The sequence below is a fragment of the Falco naumanni genome, chromosome 9, assembly GCF_017639655.2.
Source record: "Falco naumanni isolate bFalNau1 chromosome 9, bFalNau1.pat, whole genome shotgun sequence".
NCBI lineage: Eukaryota > Metazoa > Chordata > Aves > Falconiformes > Falconidae > Falco > Falco naumanni.
Window position 1 is genome coordinate 22,699,868 of NC_054062.1, and position 19,484 is coordinate 22,719,351.

The 19,484-nt window shown below is 46.2% G+C and overlaps 1 protein-coding gene across 1 annotated transcript in view; it reads left to right on the top strand.

Annotated features, from left to right (window-relative positions):
- COL17A1 (collagen type XVII alpha 1 chain) overlaps positions 1-19,484 on the top strand; it is a 36,971-nt gene that overhangs the window by 13,961 nt on the left and 3,526 nt on the right. The window contains 34 exon segments of the mRNA XM_040607066.1: positions 114-329; positions 921-959; positions 1,922-1,948; positions 2,423-2,449; positions 2,930-2,992; positions 3,159-3,268; positions 3,775-3,823; positions 4,462-4,497; positions 4,640-4,693; positions 5,066-5,101; positions 5,301-5,336; positions 5,742-5,804; positions 6,176-6,211; positions 6,584-6,655; positions 7,013-7,039; positions 7,723-7,758; positions 8,286-8,321; positions 8,534-8,614; positions 9,386-9,421; positions 10,126-10,206; positions 11,399-11,452; positions 12,092-12,133; positions 12,935-12,991; positions 13,150-13,209; positions 13,726-13,752; positions 13,837-13,878; positions 14,041-14,106; positions 14,487-14,534; positions 15,551-15,573; positions 15,575-15,665; positions 15,936-16,073; positions 16,665-16,748; positions 17,769-17,900; positions 19,053-19,142. Coding sequence (XP_040463000.1) covers positions 114-329; positions 921-959; positions 1,922-1,948; positions 2,423-2,449; positions 2,930-2,992; positions 3,159-3,268; positions 3,775-3,823; positions 4,462-4,497; positions 4,640-4,693; positions 5,066-5,101; positions 5,301-5,336; positions 5,742-5,804; positions 6,176-6,211; positions 6,584-6,655; positions 7,013-7,039; positions 7,723-7,758; positions 8,286-8,321; positions 8,534-8,614; positions 9,386-9,421; positions 10,126-10,206; positions 11,399-11,452; positions 12,092-12,133; positions 12,935-12,991; positions 13,150-13,209; positions 13,726-13,752; positions 13,837-13,878; positions 14,041-14,106; positions 14,487-14,534; positions 15,551-15,573; positions 15,575-15,665; positions 15,936-16,073; positions 16,665-16,748; positions 17,769-17,900; positions 19,053-19,142 — 2,115 coding nt within the window.

The following is a 19,484-nucleotide window of genomic DNA, read 5'->3' on the forward strand; positions in this document are numbered from 1 at the left end:
CTCAGTGGCCATAGCTATTTGAAAATGTTGCCTTCTCCCTGCTGTTAGATTTAGGTATTTCAGACATGCATCTGTGGCAGCATGTTCCCTAACATTTTACTTTAACCTTCCAGCGGAAGAAGTGAGAAAGCTGAGATCTCGTGTGGAAAACCTGGAAAAAATCAATGGCGGACTCCTGACGATTAACCCAGGGAATTCAAATATAGAAAAGGATGTTTCAAGAGTAGACTTTCTTCAGGGTATTTCACCCTCCTCAACCTTCCCTTATGAAAATGAAGAGTCAGTCTGGTTGATGGTGAAGAACAGACTGAACAAGGAAGTGGAACGAGGTGAGCAGAGTCAGTCTGTGGTACTGCATGAGACCAGATTATTTAAAGGGGAGTGGGAGGATTTGCTGGCCCAAGGACCTAAAGGCCAGGGCTTTTAGAGTGCAATGAAGTCTGTCAAAAATAGTGCCCTCACCTGTCCTCACAGACAGGCTGTGCTGGAGCTCAGAGTGCTGCCACTAACACTGGTGGTGCATCTCTTAAAGCCAGCAGAAAAGGGAGAAGAAAGGAGTGCTGGGTATGCCATTCTGCGCCAGGGTGTATCGTGTTTGCTGTAGCAAGTGAGTTTTCCATTTTGAAAGAACTACACAGTAAAATGAACCCATGCTTTATTTCTCATGCTACCTTTTTTTTTTTAGCAAGGGAAGGATGATTTACTTCTGTTTAGCAGATGCCTACATTCTCCCAGCTTCAGAAGTTTCATGGATTACAGAAAGCAAATTTCTGAGGAAACTACTTACAAAGCCATGCTGTGCTTGATAGCCTGTGCTGCCTGCAGCCTTCAAAATCTGAATAGAAGGACCCTTGTACGTGAAGAAAGTAGACATTCTGTTGTGTAATGCACTCTAACAGCCCCTTCACTTCCTGTTACAGGCTACTTCCGAGGGGAGAGAGGAGAACCTGGTGAGAAAGGTACAGCCATATAACCCTTGCCTTCCCTTAGCCTATTGCTTGGCTCTGGCAATGCATAAGTTTGGGGTGGATGTTGCTACAAGGGGGAATTGGTAGTGTGAAAGATGAAGCTGATTTACACAAAGAATCATAGAATCAGACTCACTTAGGTTGGAAAAGATCATCGAGTCTAACCCTTAAACTGACACTGCCAAGTCCACCACTAAACCATGTTCCTACATCTACACTTCTTTAAATACCTCCAGGGATGGTGACTTAACCACTTCCCTGGGCAGCCTGTTCCAATTCTTGATAACCCTTTCATGAAGAAATTTCCCTAACATTCAATCTAAACCTCCTCTGGCACAACTTGAGGCTGTTTCCTCTTGCCCTGTTGCTTGTTACTTGGGAGAAGAGACGGACCCCCACCCGCCTGCAACCCCCTGTCAGGGAGCTGTAGAGAGCAACAAGGTCCCCCCTGAGCCTCCTCCTGGCCAGGCTGAACAGCCCCAGTTCCCTCAGCCGCTCCTCATCAGCCTTGTGCTCCAGCCCCTTCCCCAGCTCCGTTGCCCGTCTCTGGACACGCTCCAGCACCTCTGTGTCCCTCTGGCAGTGAGGGGCCCAAAGCTGAACACGGTGTTCCAGGTGCGGCCTCACCAGTGCCCAGTACAGGGGGACGGGCACTGCCCTGGTCCTGCTACAGTGTAAAGCTAGTTTGCTGCATAAACCATAGAGGGCCCGATCTCATGCAGAACTAATACAGGAGACCCAGTCTTGCGTTGTGCCAGTGTGAAAGGCCAGATCCTGTTTGCCATTAGTGGGATGGGTCTGATTCTGCACCATTCAAGTGTGAAGTGTCCCTGCTCACCCAAAACTCCTTCATGTTTCATTGAAGGTGGGAAAGCAACTCTAAACAAAATGAATCAGTAATCATTGGAAATGTCTCCAGGATCTCCCCTGATTATTTTTTCCTCTTTTCTCAGGTGACATGGGAATGCAAGGTCCCAGAGGTGAGTCTGGAGCTACCTACTTTCTCAGGTAGATTGGCAGCCTGCCATAGGGCCTGAGTAGCAAACGAATTCTTGTTACTCCAGAAGTTAGAGAAGCTGATGAGAATGTAGTTCAGATATTGTTGTGATGGTTGGATTTTTTGCTTTTTTTCTGGGCAAAGACAACTGTAGAGTTCCCAGTAGAAGAGATAACAGACCTCACTTTGAATCTAGAAACTTCTTTCACCTGGATGAAAGTCATTCCTGAACCTGAGGTCTACCTGATTTAATCACAGAGTGTTTGAGAGGATTTTGTGTGATGTGAATGATTCAATCCATTGCATAAATACAAGGGGACCAATGTGGCTGGAGATAGTAGAACTTTTAAACACGCCAGGAACATAAATTCATTTTTATGCGAGGGTGAGAGCTGGCCAGAGTGATAAACAGGGAAGACCTGTTCCCCACTGACTGTCTATTTCTTTCTCTCTACAGGAGAGCGAGGACTCCCTGGTGTCCCAGGTGGGCAGTAATACAATTCTCCTTTGAGGGGGAGTGTTTAGTAACATTTAGACAAGAACAAATTTTGCACTGCAAACCTAGCTGAAGGTGATTCTCTAAAGAGTCAGTATTTAGCATACACTAAGTCACTTGTTCAGTACCTTGGTGCTGTGCTACAGACATAGCTTAGAGACTTTGTTACAAGCAAGGCCTCAGCCTGACTTCCACTTAGTCGAACATGCCTAATTGGGGGTTGTGAAGATCCCAACCTACCTCTGACAGAGTCCCACAGCTGCATGAGCACTTGGCCCAATTTCCTTTTGCTCTTATACGTATTGTGTTCCTCTAAAGAGATCCCTGTTCAAGTACCCACTTTTCCAAGTAATATATTCTTTACCCCAGCTGATGAGTCTCAAGACTTCAGGTTCCCCTAATTTGCATGTTATTCTTTCATGGAACACAGACAAGGACTCTGAACACTTTGTGTGTTTTTCTTTCCAGGCATTCCTGGTCCAATTGGGCACCAAGGACCAGAAGGACCAAAAGGACAGAAAGGCAGGATGGGTAAGCATCTCTATCAATGCTGTGAGTCTCTTACAACTGATTGACACGGCATGGGAATAATGACACCAGGTTGGTGTGATCATTGCCTTCCCCCGTGGAGGTGGCCACTCTTGCCCAAGGCCTCCCATAAAGACATCTTTATTTACAAGGCATTTGTTTCCTGTAGGTGATCCTGGCACAGAAGGTCCAATGGGCCAGAGAGGTCGAGAAGGGCTACCAGGGCCTCGAGGGGAGCCTGGGCTGCCTGGATTTGGAGAAAAAGGAGACAGAGGTAGGGTCTAGGTGTCCCATTCTTGAATACGCAGAGATGGACAAAAGCTAGAGTTTTGTCCCAATTCATAAAACGCTTCAGTGGTAGAATTTTATTTGATTATTCAAATCCAGATTTCATTTCAACATTTCCCAGCACAGAAAAATCTGGCCTAAGGGATTTTTTTTCCCAAACTTAAAATCGGTAAACAAGGGTTGTTTTGGTTTTCCAGGTCTCTCAGTCATGTTTGAGTTTGGCAGAACCAAAACCACTTAGTATCAAGGTCATCTTCTTCCCTGTTACCCAAGTCACCAAAGCTGGGGGATTTATCTTGCTCATCCTAAATCTCAGTGAGATGGGGTCTTTTTCTTGGACAATGCATGCTTGTTTGGGTGTTTTGCACTGACAAGCAGATTATTCATGACACTTGCCAGAGAAAGAATAACACAAGATGGGATAATGGGAAAATGGGATCATAATTGTATTCTACAGTATCTATTCATGCTCTTATTCTGCAGGTGCTGTTGGTGAGCCAGGTCCTCCAGGGCCACCTGGTCCCCCAGGTTCTGCTGGCCTTAAAGGTAAATATGAAAATGGACAGAGAGAGCCTAGCAGACTAGTTAGGAGTAAAGGAGCACTCTAGTCTTTCTGTTTCACTTGTGTTGCGCTACAGTAATCAGAAAAGTGAAGTAGTAGTCCTCATTTTAGGTAAAATTTAGTTTAGTAGGTATACATAACCTTTAGGCCAATAAATTCTTGGAGATTCTCAGTGAGAATGGGGATTGGCAGGGAGGTTTCTCAAAACACAAAAAGACGTGTGATATTTCCAGCTGTTCTTTCTCTGCTTTTAGAAATAATAAGGTAAATTCCATAGCCCTAACAGGCTTCTAACAGAGTTACAGCTCTACAGTCCATGTAACTGTGATAAAAATTGAACTATAAAAAAAATAGTCCCAACATCTCAGTCAAGATGGAAGGTTTGAATCACTTTACCTTACTTTAGGGAAAACCACTTCCTCTATGTCACAAGAACTAAGCTGTGCAGATTTGTTGTCCCGGTTTTAAGGATGCCAGTGATGCAAATTCTCACAGTAGCTGTGGGAATTCCAATCTGCTAAACACCTATTAGACTGTGGATGATGTTGGGCAAACCAAAAGAGATTTGTTCATTTTCTAATAGTGGTGTTACTGAAAGAAAATCCATGTTCCTTATTCACAGGTCTGATGGGTTCTCCAGGTCCACAGGGTCCTCCAGGTGAGTGCTGCATTCATTTGCTTTGGCATAGAGATTGGAGAAAACAAAACCAAGAGTGATCATTTCTCATAGTTTTTCTTCTTCAGTGATGTATAGTGGTCAGTGGGATGAATTAAACTCCCCCATCTCATTTTTTCTGCAGGTCCTCCTGGCCTGCAAGGATTTAGAGGAGAAGGTGGCCTCCCAGGTGCTAAGGGTAAGCTTCTCTTCCTCTCAGCAATTACCGCAGCAGCTGATGTGCTTTTCTAGTACTTCTCTGAGTAGCAGACTTGGTTTGAGCATGTAGCATTTTGATGCTAGGGGCAAAGAAAAGCTTAAGGCTGAAGAAAGGGGAGGGGAGCTAAACTTAATGACTGCAAGCAAATATTGAGAAATACAAAAGACACAGAGGTAATAGCGCAGTATAGGTGAGGAAACATGGTTGGATGGATGGAGCTGTATTGAAGAAAAGGAATTTCCAGTTTGAGTTTGTCTGATATCAAAGAATCTGTATGATTGTTCTTGATGCATGAAGTTTCTTTCACTTCCAACATCGTTATTATTCTTCAATTATCCATGTATCTTTCAGGTGAGAAAGGAGCCACTGGAGCCCCTGGACCCAAAGGTGTGTTGATGAATTAGATATCTTTTGTGCATATTTTCTTTAGTTTCCTTTTGATATGGATACTGTCCATGGGTATTAACCCTATCCTTCTTTTGCTTTTTCTTCTGTGCTTTTGTCAGAAGGCAGATTTTATCTTCATGGATGTAAACATTTTACAATTACACAATCTCACAGAATACTTCCGTTTTTTGTACCGCAGGTGATCAGGGTGAGAAGGGTTCTCGTGGAATGACAGGTTAGTGGATTGTTTTCCCGGAGTAACAGCCTATTTGTTTCCAAATATGTTTCCTCTTTTTCCTATGAGTTTCCAGATAACAGCATAGCCCAGCCATTCCCAGTTAACTTGAAAAAGGGTAATGATGTTATTTGTTAAAGGAGGGGTTTTTTTGCACCCAAGTTTTAAATAGATCCACTAATCTTGGTAGTAATCTTTGTGTTTAGCTTTAGGGCTCCTTCAGAGGCTACGTATTCACATCACTTGAGCTCTTCTAATGCTCAGAGACGGTCAGTCATGAATCATAAGGCCTGAACATCCTGTCAATGCTGGTTTTCAATTGCAAAGCACCAAATATTGTCGACAGTCATAAGCTTTATCTTCACCAAGATTTGTTTGATTCATATTCATACCATTTCACTACAGGTGAACAAGGCTCAAGAGGAATGCCTGGTCCTCCAGGAGAGCCAGGGGCTAAAGGACCTGTAGGTGGGTAACAGAAAACAGCTGTGTTTATAGGTGTGGCAATGTCATTTCCACCTAGAGTATGTTTCTATGAGCACAGAAAAAGAAACAACATCGGAGTGGAATCAAACTGGTTGTGATCCTAGATCTTTTTTCTAGATAGCTAAGATTAGTTTGTATACTTGGAAAAGATGTCCTACAATTAATTAATTCACTTGAAAAAGTGAATGTTTTCTGGATCTTGAGTAACTGCAGCCAAGGTTTTTTCAGATGCAGTATGGTGAAAAGCCACTTTCTTGTGTTTAGGTATGTGCTCTGCTTAGGAGGATGATGGATGGCAACTGTGGTGCTACTTCAGCTGTCCCTAACAGTCTCTTTTTTTTTTTTTTGGACAGGACAAGCTGGCCGTGATGGACAGCCAGGTGAAAAAGGTAAGGGATTCTTTTGAGGTAGAAGTGCATGTACTTTCTGATTTGGCTGGAGGCTGATTTGTAAAAAGGGTGGGAGAAGATGGCAGCAGATTCATGTTCTGGGACCTTGCTGTTTCAGAAGCACTGTAGAGTCAGCCATGGAGCTGAGACATACAATGGAGACGGCTTTAAACTTGTGACAGAGTTCTTCTCACTACAGAACTCTTCTGTCGTTGATGTTCACCTCCCAGACACTGAAACTGAACATGGCTAGTTGGCTATGAGGATACAATAGGTAGAAAATGCTGCAGGATGGCTGGTGGTCAAGCTTGAACGGATCGGTAGATTGTAAGTCAGTGACTTCTGGCTTGTTAATGGTGATTATATCCCTAGGTGAACCAGGTCTTGCAGGAATGCCAGGAGCCCGAGGCCCTCCAGGACCCTCTGGAGATGCAGGACAGCCAGGTAAAAGCACAGAGAACAAAAGTACTTTTTGCTCAGTTAGGAATACAGATGTCTTTGTCAACAATTTCCAGTCTTAATTTGAAGTTAAGGCTGGCAGAAGATCTTTGCATTGTAAAATGGTCATGAAAGGAAAACCCACGGGGAATCTAGAGCCTTTGTGATCTCAGGATTGCATACGCTGCAAACAAGAACATCAGCTGCTATGAGCCAGTTTACATACCAGGTGCTAGGCCAATATACACCACTTGTGGACTGTGTACTATAATTTCAAGTAAATGTAATCTTTTTCTCCCTGTCTATACTTTCCCTACCTGAAATTTGTTTAGACATCTTAGAATGTTTCCTTTTTTCTGCCAGGTCTCACAGGACCCCAAGGACCACCAGGTAGGCTTTTCCACTGTGTTCCAATTTATCAATGACACACTTTGATACGGGCTCAAAAAAACCTTGTAATTTTCCCTCTGCGCTGCTTGGGGCTTCCAGAGAGATATCCCAAGGTTTCTGCATCTCCTTTGGGTATTGAGTATTGAGACAGGTTTTGTGGTTGTTGTGTAACCTTTGAGCAATTCAGGGCCTTGGACTGTTGAAAATATGCCTCTTCCTAAAACATAGTTTGCAACAAATAAGATGTTTCAGTTCCCTGTGCATCACTGGAAAGTCCTAATCAGCAGCAGAAACAGAGGGGAAAGGATGTAGCAATAGAGGTGGAAACAGAGGATGTGATGTCTCCAAGCAGAGGCGGTTTGGGGAGCAAGTCACCAGGGAATTTATCCAGGAGCCTCAGGACAGGGAGCAGTACCTGTAAGGAGCTACAGATAAATCCAGGGAGCAGTGAGAGAAGGGAAGTCCTTATCTGTTCCCAGAGATGCTACCAGCTCAGTCTACAGTCCACTGTGAATTCTTCCACTTGCTGTCAGGGACCTGCTCGTAAATGCTGATAGCCAGGGTCTTGAGTAGGGAACTCCTTCCATAAATCCACAAGTGAAACTCTACTGGGCTACCTAGAAAATATAAAGCAGACAATATTTGTACTAACCATTTAAAAATGTTTGTCTACCTCATATCAGGACTTCCAGGGAACCCAGGCCGACCAGGGTCTAAAGGTGAGTTTTGTTTCTTTCCTAATACTCATTTTCTCTCTAAGCACGTCATTTTAGGGAGGGTTAGCCGCTCTGCTGACCAGTCCCTGAATCAACAGTGGCATCTAGTGGCTTTGGGAAGGGAAGGTCTGAGAAACAGCTGCTAGCCAAAGCCCCCCTGAGCACACACAAAGGCAGGGCATCTGCTGAGGCACTCAGCATGACAGTTCTCCTCTGAGAAAACCTTAGCAAACGTGGTTCTGCCCTGAGCAGCCCTGGTGGCTGCAATGTGAGACGTGTGTCTGCCTCGGATAAATTAAGGCCGTTTGCCTGTGCTCGCAGATGTAGTGCTTGGGAAGTTGATCAGAGGATCTCTCTGGATTAGCTGAACTCTGTTGTTTCCCCCATGACCTTCTAGAGCTATGACTTCTCAGACAGGAGATCAAGGGTAAAGAGAACAGAAATCCCGTGCTTAATAAGACGATGTCATTGAGCTAGTGACAAATCTTCCCCAAAAAAGAAGTTCATCTTTTGTTGCTTTGTTTCCTTAGGAGAACCTGGAGCTCCAGGAACAGTCATAAGTGCTGGTATGTAGTGCTGTGAGAGTTCAAACACTTCTGCTTTTGAAGGATTTTCTCTCTTTTTTTGTTATGCCTCCTAAATACATTTTGACTGTGTGTCAGACTAGTACTGGGGCTCCCTGTGTTGGGAGCATACACTTGCTATAGATGTGAGATTCCTGAAGGATAGATTTGTTACACGTTTGCTGGATGCATGCATATATGTGTTTGTGTTTCAGAGGGTTCGTCAACTATTGCTCTGCCAGGCCCACCAGGTCCCCCAGGCCCAGCTGGCCCTGCTGGACCCCCAGGTGTTCCAGGTGAGGCAGCTGCTCCTCTGCTGTGCTTTTTGCAGGCAGCTTACACTACTGTGCCACTAATTCTCAATGTGTAATGTTTATTGTCTCTGCCAGGCTGGCTTGTCTGAGAGGCAAGATTGCTCAGGCAGGACTCATGGTCCTCACCCTCCCCTGCAGAAAGACCAAGATCTCAGGTTGAGTTAGAAAGGCAGCAGCCTCAAGGAAGAAATGGGATATGATCCTGGGAGGGGGGAGGACAGGAGAGAGGGCTGAGAAGATGAAGAAAATGGGAACGCTGTTCTGGTCCACACACAGAGACTCTGGCTATGCCTGAGCTTGGTCCTGAGACTCCTCTGTCCCAGGTCAGACGCTGCCCTCCAGCACGCTGGTGTCAGGCAGCAGGGTTCCTGAGCCCTGGATCTCCTCCCAGCTGTATAGTTGGAGCTAATCCTGGGGCTGGTTTGGTAGAGCTAGCCTTGATTTGCAGCGGGGAATGCGAGAGGAGGGTTAGGCCTATTCCATTTCTGTTGTGGTCAGTGACATTTCCCCAGTCTAAGAGGCACCAAGCACTGTAATTGCCACGTGATGGAAAATAAGTCTCTTCTCTGGAGCTTCAAGTAATACATGGAACATTGATTAATTCATACCCCATAGCAATTCCATTTACTTGTGCAGACAAATACTTTATTCGGTAGTCTCCGCTCTTATAAAAGACCTATTGATTCTTTCCCCCTACTGTCAAATACAACCAGGAAAATCTAATGCACTCTATTTTTTCCCCTTTGAAACCAGGTCCTGTTGGACCAGCTGGTCTCCCTGGACAGCAAGGTACCGTTCTCCATCAGCTTTGATTCTGCTTCTTGAGAGAATGGAATTCATTAGTTTTCCTTTGTTTCTAATTCTCTCAGCCCTTGGTACAATCCCTCTCCTTTTTATTTGCAGATTTCTTCCTTTCAGTTCATTTTGCTGCATTATTTTGGTTTAATTAATCTTGTGAAGAATTTCTATTCTTTTTTTCTTCCCCGGGGGAAGAAGAGGGATGGTAAGAGCCAGTGTGATGTGGATGCTGCAAATATATTTTTTTTTTCCTTATGTTATTCTTTCCGGAGGCTGGTATTTCTCAGGCACTTCACAAATGCAGTTGCCTTTTTGTGGTAGGAAATCTAGTCCAGCTGAATACCTCCTGCCATCTTGAAAGGTGGGAAAACAAGCTATGGGTATCATGTCACTGTGAAGCCACTGCCAACTGGACAGACATCTCTTTGGAAGGCCATGAACAGAGCTGGCTCCTAAGAATCTTTCTTCGCCATTTTTCTATGATCCTGTTAAGAGCAAATTGTGCAGTAATTTCCACATTTGAATACAGTGTCCCTCAGAGCCAGGGACTGAGTTCATGCTCCCAGGGCACATAAGCAAAATCTGAACCTGTTGTCAAGGAGGTGAGGAGTGGGTGCAAAACGTCACCTTCTCTCAGGTATATAATTCGCTTTCTCTCTCTCTCTCTCTTTTTTTTTTTTTAATCCCTGAAAAAGGTCTACGGGGTGAGAAGGGATCCCCAGGTGAAGCTGTGATAGAAACTATCAAAACAGAAGTCTCATCATTAGCATCTCAAAGTAAGTGGGCCTGCCTTTCCAGTCCTTTGCCTGGAGAGGTGCCAGAGACCTGAAGGCCTGTTCACAGCTAGTAGGAGATGCCTCTGTCTCTTTCCCCTCAACCCGACTAGGAGAAGTGTGTGTGTGCATGTTTGATGGTAGGACAGCAATTCCAGCCACCCCTTCTGCCCTCCTCATCTGTGCATCCCAAAGTGCTTTCAAAAGGTGGCTTCAGGCCCATGTCACAGAGAGGAAAGCTAAGGAATGGTGACAGGGGAACAGTCCCTACCAGCAGAGGTGGTCACAGAACTGTGAGGTTAGCCTGGCCTTTTAGCCACTGTGTTTAGCACAGGGCAATTCCCTATGTAATACAACCACAGAGCCATCTGTAAGAGGAGAACCATTTTGGAAAGGCGTGTTAATCTGAGCAACGGAAATCAAAACCTATCTGTGAATTAGAGGGTGAATTCACAGGGGAGCAAATGCTATTTTAAGATTAAAATAAGTGGAGCAGAACAGAATGGTTTAGTAGCATCCCAAGGAAAGTGTTTGCTTGCTCTATGCAATTCTAGATGTGTGTGTGGTGCACTTACAGTCAGTATTCCTAGGGTCTGGGACCTCTGCAAGTGTGCAGGAGAGGCAAGGTAGAGGAGGGCATAAAATCATAAAATGGTCCTTGCCTGATCACCATCTGAATGGGGTCATGTAGATCCAAACCATGCTTCAGTACTGTCCCATCCCCCATTCAGAAGTCTTGGATCTCAGCATCACTAAACTTTGAGTTTGTGCCTCAGCCTGGAGGTGAGGATACATCTCCAATCAAGATAGCACAGTGCAACTACACGTTAAATAATGGCTGCATAACACTCTCCTTCCAAAACTTGCCCCCCTTTCAAAGAATCTTTCCTCTCCTTGAAAGTTCTTTCCCTCCTTCTCTAGCCTTTGAGTCCTTTGCTGTTTCCTTCAGCAGCCATTACTCTCCAGAGAGATCTCCCTGTTTCCAATATGTTGCCACCCTGCTCAGCACTGTATTTTGCTTCACATCCTAACCTGCATGCTGGCAACTGAACACCTCTCTCCCCTCTCTGCCTCAGCTTTGGCTTAGGTCACCAAGGTACTGCCTTAGTCCACTTTTGTAATAGATTTGTTTCCACAGCAGCAGTAGCTCCACAGCAACAATTTTGCTTTTTTTGTGTGTGTTTCATTTGCACAGTGCTTGCAGATTTACAAGGGCGAGCAGGACCACCAGGTCCCCCTGGGCCACCAGGTATGTAACATAGCAGAGCTCTGTACATAAGCAGGGGGATGCTAACACACATGGCACCTTTCTGAGCCATGCAGTTTGCTGATTGTTGGAAGAAAGGTTCGCCGGAGTCAAGAAGACGCTCAATATGAGTTATGCATCTTGCTCAACTTTATTAGTTTCTAACACTACTTATATAGAACCGATACACATGCATATTTGTAAAGCAGAAATATAATTGGTTAGTAGTCTCCAAACACGCGCGGTTCTCACACCCCTAATTATCATGACTAAAATAAGCATTCTGTCCATGTAGCTAATTGTGTTGCTGTGCTTCAGCCTTGTAGTTTGTTACTCCCTATTTTCCCATACCGGTCCCTATCTTTCTTGGCCCTGCACCTGCTTTCCCAGCAGCTGTATCTTGTTACAGCCACGGCCTGTTGGCACAACATAATGACTTGGTCTCAGGATTCAAGAATAGCTCGAGGCTACCTTTCTTGTTAACTTCAGCACAGCAACTTCAGTACAATTCTGATTACAGGCCTGTTCTAATACCAGGCCTGGATTGTGCAGATCTTCAGAGATTCTAAGGCCATGCTTCTGCAGCCATTCTTCTGCAGCTGATTAAATATTCTATAATACCCCTGTTTCTTTTGTCATCAGGTGAATCTGTGCAGGGACCCCCAGGACCTCGTGGCCCCCCAGGTAAGAGCTTGTTTCTCTGAAACAAACTTGGAAAGTGTGAGTTTTTTCCAGTGCCTCTATCCTGTGACTTGTGGTGTCCCAGATGCAATCTTGGCTGACTTTACTGGAAGCAGAATTTCACGCAGTGGGTTCCTACTAACACAATTTCACTGCAATATGGTTTCACAGCAGCAAGATGCTGCCCAAGAGAGGAGATTTGCTTTAGCAGAGGTTTGCTAGTCAGAGTAGTAATTCATTAAAGCCATACTTTTTGGGAAGACACCCTATATGTCTTACTTCCCAAAGGAGGTAACTGCATTCAGTTCTGTCTTTACTACTTACTTGTCCAGCTTTGGCTTCCAGCTGGGGACAGGTGGAATGGTTCTTATCATGAGGAACATATCCCCGCTCCACTTCCTGTAGCACAGATTTCCTTTTCACAGCCAAGAGAGGGGAGGTGCAGGAGGACATGAGACAGGAGCGTAATCCCATTCCTTGCTCAGTAGTGAAGGGAAGAAGGTCGGGTGTGTGATGAAATGAACCTTCCCTTTCGATGTAGTGAAGGCTGGCTGGGGTAGGCACTCTGTCCCACAAAGAAAGGAGTTCCTTTGTTGTGTGCATGCAGTGGTGGCAAAAGATAATGAAAAATAAGTAACAAACAGGGATAGATGTGTGTAAAGAAAACAATGATACTAGCCTACACTTGGAAATATTTGAGCTGCAGCCATGGCTGGAGATGTAGCAGCTCTGACATGCATGTACTTACATTGCTGAGGGTCATCCTTCCTGAAGTCTTTTTGTCTCCCTTTTACCTAGGAGAAGGATTGCCAGGGCCTCCAGGCCCACCAGGGAGACCAGGATCTTCCACGTCCACCTCAGGTTGGTTCTTTTCCTCAGTACCTTGCCTGTGCCCTGGGAATGTCCTGACTGTTGGGGTTCCAGGGAGCACATCCTTGGCTAGGACCAGGTGGAGCCAGAGGAAACTTGTGTCATGTCCTGTCACATGTCATCAAAAAAACTTTTTGTTCTTATTACAGAAACATTCCTCACAGGCCCACCAGGTCCACCAGGCCCACCAGGCCCAAAGGGAGACCAAGGTGGGTATAGTCTGTATCCTCACCAAGATACTAGATGGATCTCAGCACCTCAGACTGAAAAGAAGGAAGGAAGGGCTTGGAAGCAGAAAGCATTCTGCCTTGTTGTGGCTGTAAGAAAGCTAGCACAGTGGTCACTAAATAGGACTCCTGCCTGCTGCCATAAAACAAGTCAGTCTGTCGCAGAAGTTTATTAGCCTCCAGTACTTGTCTCAAGGCAATTGCTGTATTCATATCCCAGCTTTGCAAGTCCATTAGATCCTGTAACATTCAGAGCTTCAGATTTGCCATTAAAGGGGACGAATCTTTTTGCAGCCAGGCAGGACTTGGCTAAGCCAGTGCAAGGAGATGGTCCTGTGAAACGTAGCTCAGCTCTCAGCCAGCAGGAAAACCTACTCCCTTTACCCATTTTTGCCCTGCCAATTGAAGGCCATGATAATATTCTGCAGTGTGGGCTGGGATGTTGCAGATCAGAACAAAGCAAATGCTAACACCGGTCCTCTGCTCCCCTGTTCACAGGCGAACGAGGTCCACGAGGATTCACAGGTAAGACTTCCAGGATATATCGGTGGGGTGCAGGGTAGCTTGTCTCTGTATATGACTGCTCCTCCATTTCTGTGTCCCACGCAGGAGAACCGGGTGAACCTGGCCTTCCAGCATTCTCCTCTCATGGTCAGTCTGTGTCCTCTTTCCTCCTTTGAATTCATTGTCCTTAGGCTGAAACCAGGGGGCAAAATCCTGCTCTACCGATACTAGCTTAGTTTTAGTGGAGCCAGGATTTTGTCTACACATTTTATTCCTGTGAATCTCTGATTCTCTTTCTGTAATCGGCAGGTGACAGAGTCACTATTCAAGGACGTCCAGGACTTCCTGGCCCACCAGGCCCACCCGGACCCAAAGGTGAAGTTAAAAATCTTCTTTCTTTCTTTCTTTACTGGTGGCCTCACACAGCCAAGAGTGTTTGAGACTAAAGGATGGAGCAACCGGCTCCTTTGGGAACTACAGTTGTGTCCACCTCTGCCTTTTCAGGCAGAGCAGGACCATGGCAATAGAATTGCTCTGAGTATAAAGCACACGGGCAGGTCACAGAAGGCTCAGGAAAGCTGCTGTGGCCTCTTCCTTCTGCTATTCCACAACAAGCTGCTAACTCATGATAGTAATTACAAGGGCTAGCTAGTGGCTTCTCTGACAACATGTAGCTCAACTGTTTTACCCGACCAAGTATGCAACATGCAGTGACACCCAGTACAATTGTCTGTCTCGCTCCCTCTGGTTTCCAGGTGATGCAGGTGTCCCAGGCGCTCCTGGCATCCCAGGAGCATCTCGAGGTAAGAGGCCAGACCCCCGTTGTTCTGATACTATCAAGAAATGCTGACATCCTGGTAGAGATTTTGAAAAAGCTCCTTTTGGGTGCTGATCTAATGCTGTTGGGATTTGTTGGGATTTCAAAACCTCTTTTTGCATAGCCTGACTTCAAATAGACAATTTAAGAATTGCATGTTTTCTGTTTCCAGCTTGCTGGGAATCTTTTGAGCCATTTTTATCTCATGGGACATAAAAGAAAGGGATTCCAGGTTGGCTAACCATGTTGCACAAGGGATTAGGAAAGCTGCGTTGAACCTTCTAGTGGAAAAACTTCTGATAAGAACAAAAGTGCTGTTTGCTCTGTTTTACTTACCCTCATGTAGATCCATGTGAATTAAGCTGCTTTCATTCTGAGTAAGAGCATCTCTGTATGCAGGGTATTAATGCAGTTTCAGAAAAAGTGCGTATGGGTTAACTTAATGTCCGTGTAAACAAGCCCTCAGCTTCTCCACATCATGTCCTAGGAACACTACTTCAGGGTTCTGGGAAGACAGACACAAAGAGCATGAGGTGTCACTAGACACCATGGTGCCAGGAGTCACGCTGGGCCCACCTGTATCTTGATGGAGATGAATGAGGAGGTCCTTGAGCTGGTGCTGCCCGGGCTAGCTGGGATTGGGAGCAGCAGGACAGTGAGTTCAGCCTAATGAGCTGGAGTGCTTTATGGATCTCCATCTGTATTTCTGCACAGCATTGCACTCTGGTGCACAAACTGACCAGGTCTGTCAGTACGAAGCCAGGGAGGTCTTGGCAGAGCTGCTCAGGCTGAATTACAAGATGCCAGATTAGTTGAAGACATTATACTGCCTAATAGCTCACCCTTAGACTGTGTTTAGAGACAGAGGGAAGCCCCTCCATAGTCCATTCCTAAGGCTTTTTCTAGATCTGTGGGAAGGGCTCACTGCAGGCACACTTTAGATTGCTTGTTCTAATGCAACCATGCCAAAACCACTCCTTCTCCCTACAATACTTTCTGTAGGCGGATCCAGACAAATTCAGGGACCCCCCCGGACCTCCTGGGCCACCTGGTCCTCCTGGCCCAGGCGGAAGTTCATCTCAAGAGATTCAGCAGTATGTCACTGACTACCTGAAGAGTAAGTATGAGATTTTGCTATGGATCAGCAGATGCATGCCTCAAACTCTTTTGCTCCCCGAACCCCTTTGTCACTCTCCCTTCAGCAACAGCAGCCCTGCTGCTCTGGGATTATTTCTGTTGAATGCTGTGAAGTGCTGTTGCCCACTGTGGCCTCTGCAGAACTGTCCTGTCGGTCTGCTTTTTGCCAGGGAAAGAGGGTTCAGTAATTGTGCACGTGGCTGTTGCCTTCCCTCTAGTGATGTGGATGTATCTTGGGCTTCCTACCTAGGTGACAATGTAAGGCATTATTTGACTGGTGCCCAAGGCCCGCCAGGCCCTCCAGGCCCACCTGGAATCATCACTACTGCAGATGGGACGAGCTTGGATTATGGGGAGCTGGCTACCCGCGTTATGAGCTATATGACAAGTAAGCACCCCGTCGGTAAGCGCTGTACTGAGTCGCTGTCTTGGCTGAGCTTGTGCAACACTTAGGAGGTGAGAACCAGAGGAGGAACAACAGGCTTTAAATAGCAGCACCCCAACCCTGTTATTAATCTTCTGCAGTCTTGGCCCAGGACTCCACACAGCTGAGGTGGTCTCTGGGCCTTGCCCCATTTTAATGGTTCGAATAAATAACAGTTGCTTCTGTTTAAGAAGTCTCACATTAAACGTTAGCTGTTAGACCCTGTAATGTTCCCAAGACCCAAACAGAGGTGACTCTTTGGTGTATGTGGTCTCAAGTGTTCTGGGACTGTCTTGTATGCTTGGGGCTGTCCTAAAGTAGATGAAATTCCCAGAGCTTTTGGAAGTAGCCTGAAATCTTAGTCAGAAGAGCACAGACCACGCAGCTTTTGAGACAATCAGGATGTGTGAGACAGCAACTGCTTCATGGTTGGGTGCATGGGAAGCCCATTCCACCAGTTCAACTGCATTAGTTCAGCTTTCCTTTGTCCCTGCCTGACCCATCTTCACCTTGTGTCTCACCCTGCCTGATGTAAAACCTTTTTCACTCCCACAGGCTCTTCAGATCACTATCAGTCATTTGCCAGTTCAGTATCAACTACATCCGTTTTGTACCGAGAACTTCTGGACATGCTGCAGAGTAAGTGACCCTCCAAGGAAACATGGGGGATGGAGGGAAAGCATCCCAGTAGCCTGGAGATCTGCCCTTCCCTTCCAGTCTCCTGCCTCCAGCTGGAGTTACCAGCAGCTGCTTTGGGGAGCAAAGGCCTGCCATAGCTGCTGCTGAGCATCCTGCAATGTCTCCTTCCAAGTCCTCTGAGACAGATTTGTGTCTTGTACTGGACAGATTGCATGCTTTCCAGAAGCTGTCTGTTTGCTTTTCAAACCTGCGGTTGCAACTCTTCAGTTTCTCACTTTGTCCCCTCCCTTCCCCTCCTTGGCTCTCTAGGTGGCACCTGCCTATGTCCCTTCTTTTCCGTAATTCCCCGCGATGTTCCCCAACCTCCCACTAAACTTTGGACTTCTACCTTCCAGCTCTCCCACTCTCTTGGGGTTCCCCCCATTCCTTCTTACCCACCCCAAAGCTTTGCTGTGTCTTTGTTCATAAAGTGAGTAGGATACCCAGCCCTGTATTCTTTCCTATGCACACTCTTACTGTGGGCTAACAGATAAATCACCAGGATGTCATTTTGCTGTGCCTTAAGGTGTAGATGCTGCTGGCCAACACTGCGTTCCTCCTGTGTGCTGTAGTGGAGACTCAATCAGATTCCATATTCCCAACAGACAAATGGCTGCTGAAATGCCACGGACCTCAGCACGGTCCTTCCCAGCTAAGCCACTTCTTAATCCCTTTATCAAAGATATTGTCCAGAGTATCCTGAAGAAACAGAGGAAAATGACGTCCCTATAGCAATCCAAGTTCTCATCCCCCTCATACCCTGGGTTGTAGGAGGTTCCCAGCCCTGTCACAAATGTTTCTGGCAGCATACAGGGGGCAGTTCACATTCAGAAAAGGAGGAGGAGGGGAAAGGAGCTTTGCATCCATAGGTTTTGATGGTCTCCTTAGTGGTGGGGGCTGAGCTCAAAGGCTGGGAACTCCTCACACCCAGTGTATTTGCAGCAGCTGCACAGCCTTAAAAGATGCATTTTTCATTTCCAGGAGAAGAAATTCGTCAGTATCTAATTGGACCTCAGGGCCCACCAGGACCCCCTGGACCAGGGGGAGATGGCACTCTGTCTCTATCGCTGGATTATGATGAGCTGACCAGACGGTTTATCAGCTACTTGACAAGTAATGGCATTTATTAGTGTGCATTTCCCTCTGTTCTTTCGGGAGCTGGGCAGAAAGCTCATGCTGTAAGTGAAAACTCTTCCAGTGTCGACTTTGTGAATCCCTACGTATAGAAACCTTGCCACAGGGATTGTGAGAGACTTGGAAGAGCACAGGTACCCTGTAGCTAAGATACTATCCACAGACACTAGTAATAAGTTCTTGCTTTGCTAAAAACTGAGTTTAGGAACATAATTTAATATCAGCCACCTCGGAAGTCCCATCAACACCTTTAAGCGCCTTTATAACCCTTTTCTCACTGGCTCTGTGGCCAGGATATCTATCTCTGTGGAAGTGTTGATCTATGCCCACTTTCTGTTAAGGCAGGTCCAAAAACAAGCTCTTAGAAGTTTAAAATTAGTTGAAACAAATTCCACCTCTCTGCTTTATTTTCCCATCTGTAAAGGGGTAATATGGCAGGTAAGAACTGTTGGACAGAGAGGACTCTGGAGCATCCCTAACAGCAGTTGCTAAAATGTCTAATCCTGGTAGCAGCAACTATCTGCTTCTGCTTAAAAGCACAGGTAGTTCGTCTCTCTGAACTGCCCTTGGAGACCAGATCTCACTAATGGGCTGCTCCAGACATGGTGGTAATTTCCTCTTTGGCTCTGGAAGCAGGAAACTGCTGTTTAACAGCAGCACCTCAAGAGCTCAAGCTGCATTTTATCAGCAAGGACAGTTCATTAAAGCAAATCACAAAGGTGCAGTTTTTCTCCAGAGCTGCTTGCAGATAGGCAGACACAGGGAGAGCAGCACATGCATCGGCCAGGGGGTCACAGCTGAGCTGTGTGTTCTGGAGCCATGTCCCCATGTTCCCTACCCTGTCCCCACCCCGTGTCAGGGGTTCAGAGGGTGCGCAGAGCTTTTGCAAAGTATAGAGGCCTGTTGCTGCCTGTCTGCAGGTGCCCTTGTGTAGTATTAACAGGGCAAGCTTTAACGCCAAGTCCAGAACAAGGCTTGAGCCCTGGTTCCCGGGACAGCCTGCTGATGGGAACACTCCACCCTGCACAAGTCCCTCCTGCATTGCTTGTGAACAAGCCCTGAGCCTGTCTGCTCACATTGTAACAACCTGTTCTGATATGGCACTCCCCTTGGATCTGTTTGATTTTGCAGGTTCTGGGATGAGCATTGGGATCCCTGGACCACCTGGGCCTCCAGGGACACCCGGTATATCTTACAGTGACCTGACAGCATACTTGCGAAGTAAGCCGACTTCTTTACTCCCCTGCCACAGGTCCCTATATGCCCCCAGGATTTTATTTTTTTTTTACAGCCTTAGTCACAGAATTCTGCCTTTTGCATATCACGACAAATAACCCTCCATGAGACTCTGATGGTCCCTCTGCCATAGCTAGTGGCACTGCTACCTCTCCTGCAGAGCAGCAGCAGGGCGCTGTCCCAGAGCCCTTTGTCTTCTCGAAACTCTGCAGCATAAACAAATTTCTTATGCCGCTTCTAAAAAGTAGATTTCAAAAATAGGGACTTCTACGTTCTTTGGGATCTCCTGACTTCCCAATGTGATGTCTACATGCAGGGAAGTGAGGT